Source organism: Ruditapes philippinarum, unplaced genomic scaffold (assembly GCF_026571515.1).
Source record: "Ruditapes philippinarum isolate M1 unplaced genomic scaffold, ASM2657151v2 ctg3856_1_1_1_1, whole genome shotgun sequence".
In the NCBI taxonomy this organism is placed as follows: domain Eukaryota; kingdom Metazoa; phylum Mollusca; class Bivalvia; order Venerida; family Veneridae; genus Ruditapes; species Ruditapes philippinarum.
The window spans coordinates 11737-29625 of record NW_026866119.1 but is presented as its reverse complement, the minus strand read 5'-3'; the positions used below and the strand labels follow the sequence as shown (position 1 = coordinate 29625).

Sequence of the window (17889 nt, the reverse complement as noted above, 5' to 3'; positions counted from 1 at the left end):
GAGGGACTCCACTGAGGTTTTTTGACATGAAGGGACTGTAAATAGTTTTTAGGACTTTTGTATTACAGTATGTAGGTCTAAACCAATAACTTGTGTGCAAAATTTCAGTTCATTTGTTACATGGTATAAGCAATATTATTGCGCAAATTGACCCAGAATTGTAAGCGTTGCAACGTTTTTCAATTAAATAGCCAAAAATCCCAAGGATAAAAAAGCCGATTATTTTAGTACCCAGGATATTCAATTATTATATATTGCATAGTTTTCCATTTTAAGTGCACCATTTGGTTGAAAAAAGAATAACAAATTTAATCATTTTGGCTTTTAGACCTCAGTGGAGTTCCTTTAATACCTGGACCAAAATACTGTATACCAATTAAAAAGAATATCTAGAAATAAGTTCTATCTTGTCTTCAACAATAAATATCTGATTTATCATATCACAGTTATTATCCTTGGTCAACTTCTGGCTCACTATTATCACTTTTATCATCATCATCATCATCATCATCGTCGTCGTCATCATCACCACCACTAACTTCTCTATTCTCATCCTCCAGTTGCTGAAGCTTTCCGGCCAATTCTTGCTCATCAATGTCAGAAACAACTTTAGGCTAAAAATAAAATACAGTACATTAACCACAAGTCTGCTGAATATCTTACAAAGACTTATCCAACTTCCACTTATGGAACAGTCCATTACCAATTAAAAGATTAAGTTTGCCATTTAACAGTAAGAGGCTGATAAGATTCCAAGGAAGCCTGGCTTTAAACTGCTGGCAAAAGCTTTTCCTTTTGTCTCAGGGATCTGATAATCACTGTGTGTGGATCAGTTTTAAGACAATTTCATCAAATTGAAGCCACAGTTCACACTGTATTTTATAACTCTTATTACCACAATAAACCAAACAGGCACATGGTAGGCCCTAATAATGACTGATAATTTTATATTAACGAGGGTCAGGTCACTCAAATGACTTTTTCCCCTATTATTTCAATAACAATACATATAAATGACATTATGATTTTTGTTTTTCTTTTTTCACAATACTTTTTATACTTTTTTGAGGTAATATTTCAAACAGTTTACCTGTAGTTGTATATTGTACATTCCCCCTGCTTCCTCTATACTGGCTTTAATAGCCTGCAACACTGCATTTAATGTGTTTAAATCATCTGTACGTTCTAAAGTTTGTGTTGTTACCACATATTGTGGTGGGGCTATGATATGGATCTGAAATAAATAATTCATGTATTATTAATCACAAAAACTCCGTAAAGATCATACGGCAATTTTTCAGCTTTTACTTACAGGTGAATAATTCAGAATTTCTTAGTATTTGTATATGGTTTGGTAACTTTCTTACACTAATTTAGCAGTTTCATGGGTTTATTTTGTGCCATGTTAAGTTAATATGTCAGTATTTCTATCTGCCTCATTTTGAAATGATACTATTTTAATCCTTGTTTATCAATGGTCAAGGCACCATTCCGCTTTGTTCTGTTCGTTTCTAAGTTTGGGGGTTATTGTGATTTGGTTATAAGAATATTATTCATCTTTTTCTGTGTTTTGTTTACTGATATATCCCAATATTTATAATAAGGTATGTTTCTGGTCTACCGTTGTTCGCATTCACTTAATGTCTAAAAATCAGACAAAATTCTTTGAAAAGTCAAACTACAAATCTCGGAAAAACTCCAATGATAAAGAACTGTTAGGTAAAATGTTCGTCTAGTGTAATAATTGATAGTACAGAAATATCATATTTTTACTTTTATAGGCATTGCCTCTGTCGATAGTTCAAGACCTTTTTTTATGGCTCTTTTCACTGCATCTACTCCTTCGTAATTTGTACAAGCAGTTTTTATATCTGAAACATTAGGGCAATAAGGTTAAAAACACTTAAACTTAGAACTGATATTCATAAGAACTACCACTAGTTTATTCCATACAGAAATATGTTCCCTTCTACAGTAAACAGTTCTTATAGTGGTTACAAATTTACAAATTAAGTTTTCCCCCATAAAGCCATAAATAAATATATCAAGAATTTGCTTTTACTTTGACACATCAAGGAAATTGACATTTGAGACATATAAGTTCAACTGTAATTAATTCAACTGCAGCAGTCATTATAAATAATATGAATATGAATATTGCAATTATTCAATGAAATATCAATGTTACAAAATACAGTATTTTAAAACTATCAATATGTCAAGCCTTAAAAAGTTAGTTTGAGGGAAAGGAAAATGTGATACATGATAAAGAAAAAAAAAAGGAAAAGGAAACAAGACCAGTCAAAAATAATATATGAAAATCAAAACCAGAATTCTGGTCAGATTGTTTCTTCTGAGAAATCGTCTTGTGTAAGTTGAAAGCTACTTAACTATTGTGACAGTTATTTAATCTATTAAAGAGTGTTAGTACATAACTATATGACTGTTGTCATGAAACCATCCATTTCTTGTTGATAAATAACTACCACACATTATCTACACAAGAAGACTGGTCAATCCCCCAGTTTATTTAATTTTGAGTTATTTCCACAAAGAAAATGATATCTTTACATGTAAAATTTATCATAGAAAAGTAACTTACAACTGTGAACAAGTATGATAACATTTGGTCTAACATGGCAATCACAAAAATACTGAATCAACTTAATGATAAGATAGCCAAATAATAAATTTACTTAGGATATTCTTTTGTTTCTTCATAAGATTGAGATATTTTCACCGAGCAAACATATTACTTTATGAATGGACATTCGCTTGTGTTTACATGACACATAAGTTTACATGACGCATACGTTTACATGACACATAAGTTTGCATGACAATTCCATCAAAAAACATAATTGATTATTTGAAAGAGATAAACTTGTATTCTAGGATCTAATTGGTTCATTTCTATTGTCATTAATAAAGTTTTACATAACATTTTAAGCCTTTAATAGCATTCGGCACGATATGGCCAGTTATGTGTTGACGTGCCGTAAAAATCCAAACAAACAAACAAAAGCATGACATATAAGCATTTGTCTTTACTTATAAAAGGAACACTTGCTTCCATGTAACATAATGACTGACCTTATATGACATCAAATTGGCACATCAAGCATGTTTATGATAAAAATAATTAGAAAATATTTGTTATTTGTTAAGATGAAGAACTTTGGCTATTATGTGCATATAAATTTTTTTTGAAAGAGTGTAATTCTGTTAACATGTTGTTTTTATTTATAACCATGGCTAAAGGGGAACTAAATTTGAACATTACATTAAGTTGGTGAAATCATAGGTAATAGTATTTAACAATGTTTATTACAATCTCCATAAATGTGGTCATCTATCTACATACATGTACCAACTATAGTCAACACTTCCTTTTTGTACCTTTTGTGTTATGACTGGATCCAGACTACTTTGGGTGACGGATTGTAATTCCAATGAAACCAATGGTGGACTTGTAAGTCAAAGGGAGTTTAATCTGCTGAACAAACAGTAAACTTTGTATTATGACCTGCAGAGTTGTCCATCTTTAAGCTTTTCCCTTTACAGTCTCTAATAATTCTTCAAGAGTGGCTTTACAGGGTTTCTATTTTTTATTTATAGATAAGACTTTTAACACAAATTATACTGGACAGCATGTAACATAAGATTCTAATGTAATTACCACAATTTACCTGCTCTAATTTTCACAGATTAAGGTGTTAATCTCCGTTTGATATTTATTTTCTAACAATACTCCCTTTGTTTTCTCATCAATGTCACATTCATCTAAAAGTTCCGGATTCCTGAAAATATATTAGAAGAGATTGTTATCATAAAATAGCAAATCAGTAGGTCATATAGCTGGCATTACATTCTGCGGATACAGTAATTATTTTCATGCACAGGTTCTGAAGAAGTATATGGACTTTTTTCTTCCTTACTATCTATTGTAGCTGAAGTAATGAGACAAGAATCGAAAGAAATTCTGCAAAGATTTCAACAGAACAATAAATTTTATGTATAGTTACAAATTTACCAAATTATAATTATATATGTAGCCAACAAACAGTTCAGTAATGCAGGAGTGATATACTGCCATATAATCTTCATTTCAATGAAAAAAAACAATATTTCACGTGTAAGCATAAATAAAGTCTGTTAGTAAAGGCATATTGTCAAGAATACAAACATGACATAAATAATTTGCCTATTGCCTCTCTCCATCTGGAGTAATGCTACTATTCTTTTCAGTGCCAAAAAGTTTTGATTTGCATGGAAAATATGCTGGTTATTTTCAAACCCTTCCCTATATAGTTCAACAAAAATTTAGTAAAAAGTCACAAAACAATCAACAGAAATAAGTTATATCCATGAGATAGCTTACGTTACTGCATGTTTAAATATATCATAACAAGCTGTAGGTTTCTTGAATTTTTCATCAAATTGCCAAGCTGTTTTCTTATAGAGATCATTTTTATATTCCAATAATTCTCCCACATGACGCAGGATGTTGTTAACCTGTAAACAAAGTAAATAATGACTTACAAACCTATTTGTCAAACAATCTTGAGTTGAAACAATCTAAAAATATTGATGTATTTAAGAGAAATCTTAAAACACATTTTTTCAGAAAGTTTGAATCACTATTTTAAAATCTGAAATGAGATAAACATGAGTAACGTATAACTGATGACTGACAGTGTGATGAATGTGCAATGTAAATGAATGTTTTATTCTTTTTAATCTATTTGTAATCAAGTTACATGTATGTAAATAATCTTATCTCATGCTAAATGTATATCAGTTTTATCATTTTATGGTCTCTAAATTTTTTTAAAAATATGTTAATTGGAATTGTATGTAAAAGCTTTTATTTCATTTGATGTTGATCCACATATTCTTATGCATTCACAATTTTATTCTTATTATATTATATGTACTGTACAACGCCGTTGAATATTGTTAAATAGAAACAGGCGTTTAATTAAATAAAAAGTTTCAAGTTTCAAGTTTCAAATCTATAATAATTTTAGTAATGACTTTCGCGGATTGATTTTGACATAACTTTCTGATAAGAAAGACCTATTAGAAGACAGAAGGTTCCTTTTTTCTACATGCTGGCCAGTTCAATAAAATCAACAAAGAGAAGGGGACGTATTCTGAAATTGTGCTAAGCACACTTACATGCCCTTGTAGTCAACAAATATTTCAAGTTGGAACTAATTAATTTTCTTTAGAAAATATGATGTGATATGCACTGAAATATTATTGACTGAGGCAAATATTTTTTTCCAGTACTCTAGTTTTCAGTACATTATATATTCACCATCTAAAAAGTCATAAGATTTTTTTCCCATATATTGTGAATGGATTTTGTGCCATGAAAATTGTGAAAAATTGACCTATTGTAATGTAAACTATATTCAAAAAATTGTGAATTTATTTACAGTTATTTAAAAATTGCTAAAATCTCAAATGTAATCACAATACAAAGTTCCTTAGTACTATAAAATTCATTATAGTTCTTATTATTATTACTTGATATAAATCAGACTTTACTTGAATAGAAAAAAACCTTACAGAGGAAACTGTTTATTGTTTTGTATGAGTCTTTATTTTTTAGACTTAAATATGGAGAAGTTTAAACATGTCATAATCATATCCCTTAATATAGACAATAGACAACACCATACACATCTACAAGGTGTTTTGAAACTTACAGCTTTATAGATAATAGCCGAGGACGTTCCAATTGGGCTAAAATGATAGCAAATGCAAACTACTCAATGCATCATCTTCAGGAGGAGTAAGCTTAAGATGATGATGATTTTAGTTTTGTTTATACCGGGCGCCGGCTATGCCATATGTTCCAGACTATCGGCCTTTGTTATGTCGCTGGTCGTAGAGCCTGCAACGAAGGACTTAGTTTGCCTTCATTGTCGCTGATCAAAGAGCCGCAATGAGATCTTCTCAAGCCATCTTTTGTCGTAGAGATCTTCCCTAAGAAGTACTTCGCATCTTGAACGCAGATGACAATAGAAGAAAAGGCACCTCTTCCTGGAGGCAGCAGCACTTTGTAGAGCTATACTCTTCGCCGTTGGTAATGTGACACCAGCTAAGTGACCTAAAAAGTTAACCAATCAGGTGTGACTTATGCACTCCGAGCGACGTGCACGCCGCGAAGGAAAGTCGGAGTTTAGCTAAAGATAATTCTTTAAATAGCTATGAAACATAATTGGTAAACCAATATTATTTAAAGCTATACTGTTTACGTACCTATTTTAAGAACACTCTTCACTTATTATGCCAAATACGTTTAAACAATATAATAACAATCGAATGTTTACCAGTGGCACATATATATTTATTAAACTATGGGGACTATAGTTGTTGGTAATTTTACCTCTATTCGCACTGCTCATTACCAGCTTACAATGACCACACACAAAAGGAATTTAGGCCGAAAATAAGTGAAATGTTGTTTTTTTCTCTTCTTCTTCAATGAATGAATACACACATTTTGATGGATTGTCAGGATCATGTTAACTTTATGTATTGCTCGAGCCGCCATGTAATGATTGCCTATTGACCACCTGCCACATCAATAACACAAAAATCTCAGAGTCGATGCTTTAGTACTGGCAGCTCCTCTATTGTTGCCTGTAGAAAAAGATTTCACCAAGAGTGGTATCAAAGATTATGTATCATATATACTTGAAGAGCCATATCTACACGTTATCTCGTCAATTTTGATTCGCCACGTGCCAGATATCGCCGAGGTGGTATCACATGTGCTAAATTTTTTTCGACAATTTCTACAGTAAAATTTAATTGGTTGACGAGCATTACAGCAACTACACGCGTGATAGGATGAAGTCACCAGAATTATTTACTGAAATTGTTATAAAGGTGTAAGATAGGGAAATAATGCTTAGCAGAGACAATTAATTACAGATACAAAAGACTGAAATGTATATGGGACATATTCTGAAAGTTTAAAGATCTAATCACCAATTCCATTCAGTTGCATGATACGGCCTCAAGGACAAGAACATATATGAATATCATGAGACAATAAGCTGGGAAAGAAATTAAAACATCAAAAGGCGTTAATATAATAAATTACGACCTGCAATTCAACTAAACATTTCATATTCATTTAAACATTTTAAAGAATTGACTGACTGATTGATTGATTGATTGATTGATTGATTGATTGATTGACTCTAGTTATGAGGAGCAGAATGTTGATAATAATAACTCGGTAAATATTTGTTAAGAATATAACATAAAAGTGCATAGTATATACATAGAATGTATAAGATGACCCCTTTGAATAATGTAATTTCTTCTTTCTCTACCAATAAGCTATGTGGACAGCTACTGAATGTTGTCGTACTCGTATACACGTTAAATATTTTTTAACGTCAGTAACAGTGATAATAAGTTTATAAATACACTATAATAATAATGAAGCTTTACAAGTCCTTTACACGTTGACTCACAGTTTTCTACTCATCCATAATTTAATGTTTGTACATATTGAATTAAAATAATCACCAACATCACAAGTTTCGAAATTCGAAACAAGATGTATCTTTAACAATAGGGCCATGATGGCCCTAGATCGCTCACCTGACCCATCAAAGTCATCCAAACAATTACCTAGACAAGCATTCTGACCAAGTCTCATGACAGGTGAGTCAAAAATGTGACCACTACAGTGTTAACAAGGATTATCCATATTTGAGCAGTGTGACCTAGTTTTTTACCCAGGTAACCCACATTCATACTTGACCTTGAAATCATCAAAACAAACTTTCAGACCAATTTCGAGGATACTTGGATCAAAACAGTAGCAACTAGAGTGTTAACAAGATTTTTCTATTTTTAGCTCCGGTGACATAGTTTCACATGCGATTTCGAACTCATCCAACCTAGACAAGCATCCTGACCAAGTTTGATGATAATTGAGTCGAAAATGTGACCACTAGAATGTTAACAATGTTTTTCCATATTTGGGCAGTGTGACCTAGTTTTTCATCCGAGATGACCCATGTTCGAACTTGACTTAGAAATCATCAAAACAAACTTTCAGGCCAATTTACAGGATATTTGGATCAAAACAGTAGCCACTAGAGTGTTCACAAGATTTTTCTATTTTTAGCTCCTGTTACCTAGTTTTTCATCCGAGATGACCAATGTTCGAACTCATCCAAGCTATCACCTAGAAAAACATCCTGACCAAGTTTGATGATGATTGAGGCAAATTGTGACCTCTAGAGTGTTAACAAGGTTTTTCTATTTTTAGCTCTTGTGACCTAGTTTTTCATCCGAGATGACCCGTGTTCGAACTCATCCGAGCTATCAACTAGATAAGCATCCTGACCAAGTTTGATGATGATTGAGGCAAAAATGCGACCGCTAGAGTGTTAACAACAAAATGTGAACGGACGGACGACGGACGACGGACAATTGTGACCTCTAGAGTGTTAACAAGGTTTTCTACTTTTAGCTCCAGTGACCTACTTTTTCATCCAAGATGACCCATGTTGGAACTCATCCGAGCTATAACTTAGACAAGCTTCCTGACAAAGTTTGATGATGATTGATGCAAAATGTGACCGCTAGAGTGTTAACAAGGTTTTTCTATTTTTAGCTCTTGTGACCTACTTTTTTTATCCGAGATGACCCATGTTCGAACTCATCTAAGCTACACCTAGACAAACATCCTGACCAAGTTTGATGATGATTGAGGCAAAAATGTGACCTCTAGAGTGTTAACAAGGTTTTTCTATTTTTAGCTCCGGTGACCTACTTTTTCATCCGAGATGACCCATGTTCGAACTCGTCTAAGCTATCACCAAGACAAACATCCTGACCAAGTTTGATGATGATTGAGGCAAAATTGTGACCGCTAGTGTTAACAAGGTTTTTCTATTTTTAGCTCTTGTGACCTAGTTTTTCATCCGAGATGACCCATGTTCGAACTCATCCAAGCTATCAACTAGATAAGCATCCTGACCAAGTTTGGTGATGATTGAGGCAAAAATGTGCCCGCTTGAGTGTTAACAAGGTTTTTCTATTTTTAGCTCCAGTGACCTAGTTTTTCATCTGAGATAACCCATATTCGAACTCATCCGAGCTATCACTTAGACAAGCTTCCTGACAAAGTTTGATGATGATTGAGGCAAAAATGTGACCGCTAGAGTGTTAACAAGGTTTTTCTATTTTTAGCTCCGGTGACCTACTTTTTCATCCGAGATGACCCATGTTCGAACTCATCCGAGCTATCACCTAGACAAGCATCCTGACCAAGTTTGATGATGATTGAGGCAAAAATGTGACCGCTAGAGTGTTAACAAAGTTTTTCTTTTTTTAGCTCCGGTGACCTACTTTTTCATCCGAGATGACCCATGTTCCAACTCATCCGAGCTATTACCTACTCAAACATCCTGACCAAGTTTGATGATGATTGAGGCAAAAATGTGACCTCTAGAGTGTTAACAAGGTTTTTCTATTTTTAGCTCTTGTGACCTAGTTTTTCATCCGAGATGACCCATGTTCAAACTCATCCGAGCTATCAACTAGATAAGGATCCTGACCAAGTTCGATGATGATTGAGGCAAAAATGCGACCGCTAGAGTATTAACAACAAAATGTGAACGGACGAACTGACGACGGACGACGGACAATCATCGATCCTAAAAGCTCACCCTGAGCATGCTCAGGTGAGCTAAAAAGACACTCGACCGAAAAAAACCTGTTTCTTTTGCATGGTTTATTTCTGAGTTTTGAATTCACGAAGAAATGCAAACATATCGCTTGTTTAAAGTGGCATTTTTATCGTCAAGTTGAGCTGAATTGACAATAAATTTCAAAAGATTGACTGATAGTGACTGATGGTGATTGGTCAAAAGTTGATATCGGAGCATGTTTAGGATAAAATACTTAACTGCATTAAGTAAAAAAGACTGCTCCACTCTTTTATAAATTGAACAATTCTGTTGGGTATATTCAGAAAGTTTGTCGGGTCCTGTCAGTTATTTATCGTTCTCGCGGAATGAATTACACAAGAGGCGGTGTGATGCTCCCCGAATAGGTTTTGAACACAGAAAAAAGGTTGTTTCTTGTAGTTTCAGAGTTATGTTCCAGACAAAGTTCAAAGTGAAAAAGGGTAATAACTCAAAAATCAGGTAAGGCATATTTACGATTTTTATCCATTGCAATTCTACTAAATGAAATCTATCTACATACCTACAAATTTTCTTGTTGAAACATCTTGTGGTTTCAGAGTTATGTCCCAGACAACGTACAAGGTGTAAAAATTGAAAAGAGGCACCGTCGGGCGGGGGAAACGCACGACCTTTTTATTTTTCTAAAAGCATTAAAACGGTTTAAACTAATCTTAAGAAAGAAAATTTGCAATGCAGTGTTACGGTTTTTCTGCATTAATAAGATTTATGTACATACTAAGTTTCCGGTTGTTACCTCTTGAAGTTAGTAATAATGCGGACAGTGTTCAATATGTAAAAGAAAACAGGGCAATAACTCCAAAATTAGGCAAGACAAAGTAACGGTTCATATGCACTGCACTTCTTCTAAAAGAGACATCTACCTGCATACCAAGTTTCTTGATTATACCTCTTGTGGTTCCGGACAATGTTCAAAGTGTAAATATGAAAGAGGGCAATAACTCCACAATAAGACAAGGAAGGGTAACTGTACTTGTGCACTGTACTTCTACTCAGTTTCTACAAAGTTTCTTGTTGATACCTCTTGTAGTTTCAGAGTAATGTCCCGAACAATGTTCATAGTGTAAAAATAAAGAAAAAAGCAATAACTCCAAAATTAGGCAAGGCAGAGTTACGGTTCTAATTATCTCACTTTTACACAATGAGATCTATCAACTTACAAAAAAGAGTGAAATAAGAATCCCTAAAGAAAGCCCAACGCGGCAAAATTAAAAATGTTGCAGGCTCGGTTTGATTGAGCCTGCTGCCGTCCACGCCCCCTAGCACCGGCTTAAGCAGAATTCAACATTTAACATAAACTGGTAAAATTTAGAATTTTGAAACAACCGCAGATGTGTTCATATGGCGGTTATCATGGAACCTTCAATGTGACACGTTAGTGCCATTCCATGAAAAACGGCATATGGTCCCCCCCAAAAAAATGCGTGTGCCCTAAACGAGAAAACAATGGGCGGAACTAAATAAAATGGAATTTTGAAAGGGGATCTGAGGTTTTGAAGCCTGTATATCACAGATATAACACCAACAGACAAATTTAAAAAGCAAGCCTCGTATCCTAAGGGTGATTCAAGTATTCAAGTGAGGGAGGATACTGGAACCAGCCAACAAGAAAGATGCCGAATAGATAGAACTAAAATACCACAAGCACAACAATAATGTCGTGCTGAACGATCTTTAAGGATCGGAAAAGTTTCTTGTTGATACCTCTCGTAGTTTCAGAGTTAAGTCCCGTCCAAATGCGGTCGGACGGACAAAGCGGAGACTATATGCTTTCCCTTCTAGAAGCATAAAAAATGAAAATAAATATTGCAGCTGTTTAGTCACTATGTATTCTTTGCTGAGCATAATGCCATTTTCATTTTCATTTCACCTTATATTGATTCCCATAGAACCTGACCACTATTACAAAAAAATGATGGGACTCCGTGAGTACACAAGATCTTATGTCTTTTTGAATGATTTCCGATGTAAGTTTTCATCTGATGGTCGCTTTGAAATATCATTTATCATTACAAAAAAGTGCATGTGTATAACATCAAAATAAAATGCATAACGATGACTACGGAAATTAGAAATTCTAACATTTCCAGAATCATTCAATAAGTTATGCCACTTATAGGTGTCTCACATTGTATTTTAGGTGCTTCACATTGTATTTTAAAACGCTCCAAAGCACTTGAATGAGGTGTTTAATAGCTATCCATAACGGTTTGGTTTATGACAGTTGCGTGTTAAATGCCCGGGCTATTTTAATTCGAAATGCATGCAGTCATATGCACTGACAAATTTCCTGACCATATTGTACAATGAGCAAGAATTAAAACTGAAATTTGTGGCTACATCAAATGTCGCATAAGGATTGTTATAGCTGCTATGGATATACAATGAATTGTGCCGACCTAAATATTAAGTCCAAATCTTTAGATTGGTCAAAGCTTTTAAAGATGGGAAATATTTCTATCAATGTGAACGTAGTCCTTAAAGCATCGGTTACTGTAAGAAACATTGCCGCGTCGCTGTAAAGGTTATAGTAAATCAGGATGCAAGAATGTCAGTGAAGAAAATGGCTAATTGCACTGGCATATCAGAAGGCAGTATGCATTTAATTCTGATCAAGCGTTTTGGTTCTAAGAAACGATTAAAAACGGATATGCATTGTCACTAGGACCATCAGTACAATGAAGACGTTGTATACGAGTTTCCTTTATTCCAGTGAACCAGTCGTTCAAGTGTTTTGTTCATCTAGTCACACAATCATTGGATAATTCTACAAGAAATTTGTACTACTGAAAAAAGTGTAAGCGTTCTACAAAAAGAAAGGTCCATGAAAAAGATGATCAGTAGTCCATCTTAAACATAACACAAAAACAAGATTGTTTAGTCTTTCTTGGCATCTGAAATTGTTAAAGATGTAAACCATCGGCCTTATTGTCCTGACTGAAGTCCATGTGGTTTCTTATTTCCAGGGCTAGAGATAAAATTAAGCATTTCGGAAGAGGAGGAATACTTTGAAGGTTTGAAATAGAAAACATTTAAAACATTTGAAATGTAACAGTTACCAAATTTGAACACAGTGCCAAAACATATTGAATGACTTTCGTAGAACACTATTTGAACACATTTTATTGCTTTGCTTTATTGACACATTACATGTAAATATAATTATATAAACATGCATATATTGTGAATGATAATGATATTTATATCGGTTTGTAAATTCTTAATTAATAGTAAAAACAATTCAAAAGCAAAATAAACATTACGTATACATATGATAACATAAGATAATATACAAGAAAATGAAATAATACAGAGATTGTAATATTTACTCATTGTTGTAAATGACTGCTAGAATGGTTGTTTCTCTTTCTTAAAACAATATTGCATAAGCCCAATTTTTCCCCTTCCATTATACGCAATTAGAACTTTCATATTTTGTTCAATAAACATGTTTACTACGTGTGGCCTGTTAAAGCTTCGAATCCGCGAACGGATCCAAATCCTGCCAGACCAAACACGTGTGTAATCTTTTAAACTTGCGTGCGTCCCTCATGCACAATATCCATCAAACCGAATCTGCAATTTTCATATAAGTTTGATGTTTTTTCGAGGGATTTGCCTTTTACCACAGTTTTTAACGTATAATTAATTGTCTGTTCCTTCTACCAGTCGTACAATTGTATTTTATATATAACTAAAGATCAGGTCACTATTTGAACACAGGTAAATCAACGTATAACGTTCCTGTTATATATTAAAGGTGTAAGTTTAGGTGCTGCTACAGCCGTAATTTGATGAGTTTGTTTTAATTGGTATAAGTCTTGGTATTAAAACATATGATATATGTTGCTAATTATTCTGCGGCTGTTACTCAAGCCTTCATATAGTTTTTGCTGGATATTAGATTTTCCGTTGTGCCATCATCAATAAGCTGATTACTCTTATTTCAAGCGCGTCCTTGTGCGCAAGGTATCACAACACATTTTCTCCTCTTTTTAATAGAGAATTAAATTAAACTTGTACATTAGTCCTCTATCAAAACACTCTCCTCCAGCCTGGGTGAAACAAATTTCTAAAAATTTTGTTTTCCCGGTATCAATTAAATTATTTTTTTCTGTTGGGAAAGCGAAGACATAATTTGTACATGTGTCCTGTATTTTAAAAACTTTTTTCGAATTTGCTTTAAAAATAATCATTTTTTCCCTATGTTCCGGGAGCAAAAAAATTTTTTTTCTTTTTTCATTTTCAGTAACGTAATCGTGTACTTATTTTCCGGGGGATCAGAAATCATTTTCCCCTTTTTTTGCATTGTGAGACGTATTCATGTTTATTATGTTCCGGTATCAGAACATTTTCTTCTTCTTGTAAAGCAGATTCATAATTCTGTACATTATTTCCAGGTGTCAACAAATCATTTTCTTCTGACACTGCGGACACGTAATCATGTACATTATGTTTCGGTTTCCTTTCTTCTTCTGGCAAAGCAAAAAGATAATCTTGTATATCATGTCCCGGCATGAACGAACTATTTTCTCCTTCTTTTAAATCGCACAGATAATCTTGTACATAGATTATCGGTATAGAAATATTATTTTCCATGACAGACATAGAAGAGACATATTCATCTTGCACATTATTTCCCTGAATCAAAACATCATTTTCGTCCCCTGGCATGACAGAGACGTAATCATGAACATAATTTCCAGGAATCAAAACGTTATTTTCCTCTGGAATGTCAAAGACGTTTTCTTTCCTTAGTCCTGGCATCAAAAACACCATCCCCTTGTTTCTGGTTTAAAGCGGGAGGGGTAATCTTTTGGGAATCATTTCCCGGTTTTTGGGGAAAAATTGTTTTTCTCCGCTAGCGGGGACGTAATTTTATGGGGCAACATTTCCGGGAATCAAAAAAATTTTTTCTTTCAAAAGGGAAAGCGGGACGTAATCTTTTGGTCATTTCCTGGAACAAACATTGTTTTCCTCTCCAGGCAAAGCGGAGACGTAATCTTGGACATTATTAACTGGAATCAAAACATTGTTTACCTCTCCAGGCATAGTGGAGACGTAATCTTGTATGTTTTGTTCTGTTATCAAAACGTTATTTTCTTCTACGGGCAAAACGGAGACGAATTCTTGTACATCATTTCCCGGTATAAAATCCTTTTTTTCTTCTTCTACCAAAGCGGAGACATAACTTTGTATATTAAGCCCCGGTATCAAAACGTTATTTCTTTCTCTTGTCACAGCGTGGACATTATCTTTGCATATTTTATCGTCACACGCTTTTATGCAATAATTTTCATTTTTGGTTAATTGGTCACCTACCTTCTTTGATAGAATATAGTTGCTGTTGATTGTTGTATTATTTGAGTGATTGTTGTTATTATTTTTCTTCAATAGTTTTTCAGTACTATCACACGATGTGCTTCCTTTTCCGACAAAAGACAAGAAATACCCACTGTCACTTATGTTCTCCTGGCCATCTGTGGTATGATAAAAATACAGTATGAGTCGCAATATGAGTTCTAATACACATGTCAGTATAGGTAAACATTTTGAGATTTTTTTAACTAAAGATATCTACGACTTATGTTATTGCCAGTAATTAAACATACTAGTTTCTAGCACCAATTAATGGTCTATTATATTTACATGTTATGTAAGATTATTTATCTAATATGTAATTGATTGCAATTTTGATTGATTTCTTTTTCATGCCTACACTTAATCATAAACCCCCTATGTATAATATATTTCAAGTTATAGTAATTATTATAATATTCCTCATGACTGACATCATTCATTCACATGATCACACTATTGACCGACAAAATGAATTTATGTTGGATAAATTTAAAGTGTATAAAACTATATAATTATCTAGCTGGTACAAAAAAATTATTGTTTAAATTTTCAAAAGTTTACTTCCAAAATGCTTGTATGAAATAAATATGAAAATTTATTGCCTTAAAAGCGGATGGCGCATACACAAAATCATTGCTAAACGAATAAAACTACATAAAATAGCAAAATAATATTTTCTTACGGAAACATATTATATTGTTTACGTACATTATTCATGTGTATTTAGAGACATTCTATTTTACATCATTTTCGTGAATCAACTATATGATAACGGAACCAATATTATTTTACTGTTGATAAATTTTATTAAAATACTTCATAAGATGTAGATTTATTCCATTTAAGCAAAGTCACTGTTTCAGAGATGTAAGGTACACTTCTCTTTCTTTATTGAGGGATTTTATTATTTATTGCAATATTTTTTGTCTTAATCGTTCTTTAATACAGTATTGTTAAAAACGATCCTCTTGTTTCAAAGTTGTTCTTATGGCATAATAACTCGTTGAGAGGATCGAGATAAGATAAACGAAAAGTGTTAAATAATGTGTGACGCAATACAATAAATGAATTTAGATGAATACACATGGAGGATCCGAGGAAGAATAAAACGTAGACAGATACCTTCAAGTACAATAAAGTCAGTCCCTATCTCGTCATTATGTTCATCCTGGAATTGTTGAATACAATACATATCTCATAGCTTTATTCAAGTAAAACAATGCTGTATGCAGAAAGACATTATGTAAAATTCTAGAAAAAAGGACCTTACTTCTAATCAGTGCCAAAAGTTCGCACACATAAAGTTTAATCAATCCCTTGGCCAAATAAGGTAACATTATATTTACATATAACAAATATCATTAGAATACTTGTAAACATTAGAGCTGATTTGATGGAATGCTGTAATTAAGTTATCATATCGGCATACCTATCCATGTGATCTGGCTTTGTTCCTAGATATTTAGAACACATAAACATTCATGAATATTTACCATTGATAACTTGGGTTTTCAAACAATAGGAAAGGTTTGAAACACACGGCAAATGCCTAGCAGAAGAGTAGATTAGCTTTACAAAATATATAATATTACACATATATGTTAAAAATCCATACCGGAGTTGCAATCCTGTTTCTGTCTTTAAACACTGTATACTTTCTCCGGCCATAAAATGCTCTTTAATGATATAAATTAAACATATTTGTATTGTCTCGTGTTATTTATTGGATAATACAAGATGACGTATAAGGACTTCGAGGCAGTCAAATTTTCTTACTTACAACCACGTTTCCTTTACATTTTTGTCTTCACAATAAAAGCTTTTAAAAGAATATTTCTAAAGCTATAAGACTATAAATTATGCTTAATATATTTGTCTAGTTAGGTGCCGTCTCTGCTTTAAATAGCCTTTTTATTCTGCAAAAGAGTCTGATAACTTATACTTTTGTGGAAAAAACTTTTTAAAAAACTATTATTAAACTACATTGTATTATGCTGATGTATATTGTTGTATAAGACTAATATGTACATAGGTATATTAGACAAATGTCACAGGGTGATAAAAATGTGCAGTCCCAATTTTTGCAAATCAATTCATTAATAAACTTACAATACAACAACTAGACAACAAACTACCACTACAGACACCGTCGCTCCGGTAACCTCAACAACAGCTGCAAATTTCACGTCTAATTTTTGGATGCCTGAAATATAACATAGATTAAGGGGACGCCATTGAGGTTTTTCGACATGACGGAACTTGAAATAGTTTTGAGATTTCAGTTCCATGTGTAACATCCTACTGTTGTATTTGTCTATACTAATATACATTTCAACAGAATCATTCTTAGTAACAATGGATGTATCATCTTTATACAGTAATATACCTCATAATGATGGAATCAAAGCATGTCAGTACTACCTTAATCGGAGAACAGGACAACACCATTCAGTTAAAGACATTTTACATCTTATTGAAATAGTGCTTACAAAAAACAACTTCCATTATGGTGATGATAACTATATACAAAATTTAGGAACAGCTATGGGAACTAAAATAGCACCATCTTATGCTTCATTATTTATGGGAAAATTTGAAATGGACTTTTTAGATATTGGTGAAAGAAAACCCTCAATATGGCTGCGATTTCTTGATAATATTTTTTTTCATTTGGGACCACAGTGAAGAGGAGCTTATTACATTCTTTAATGAAATTAACAACTATCACAACACTATTAAATTTACTTATAACTACTCAAAAACAAATGCAACATTT

General features: G+C 33.1%; 1 protein-coding gene across 1 annotated transcript; it reads right to left on the bottom strand.

Annotated features, from left to right (window-relative positions):
• Nucleotides 1-230: 230 nt before the first annotated feature.
• LOC132731398 (eukaryotic translation initiation factor 2 subunit 1-like) lies at nucleotides 231-14531 on the bottom strand. The gene is given in 7 exon segments (XM_060717577.1): nucleotides 231-614; nucleotides 1091-1234; nucleotides 1774-1871; nucleotides 3690-3738; nucleotides 3740-3800; nucleotides 4382-4515; nucleotides 14103-14531. Coding segments are annotated over 7 exon segments (1080 nt in total). The 3' UTR covers nucleotides 231-449.
• Between the last annotated feature and the right edge of the window lie 3358 nt (nucleotides 14532-17889).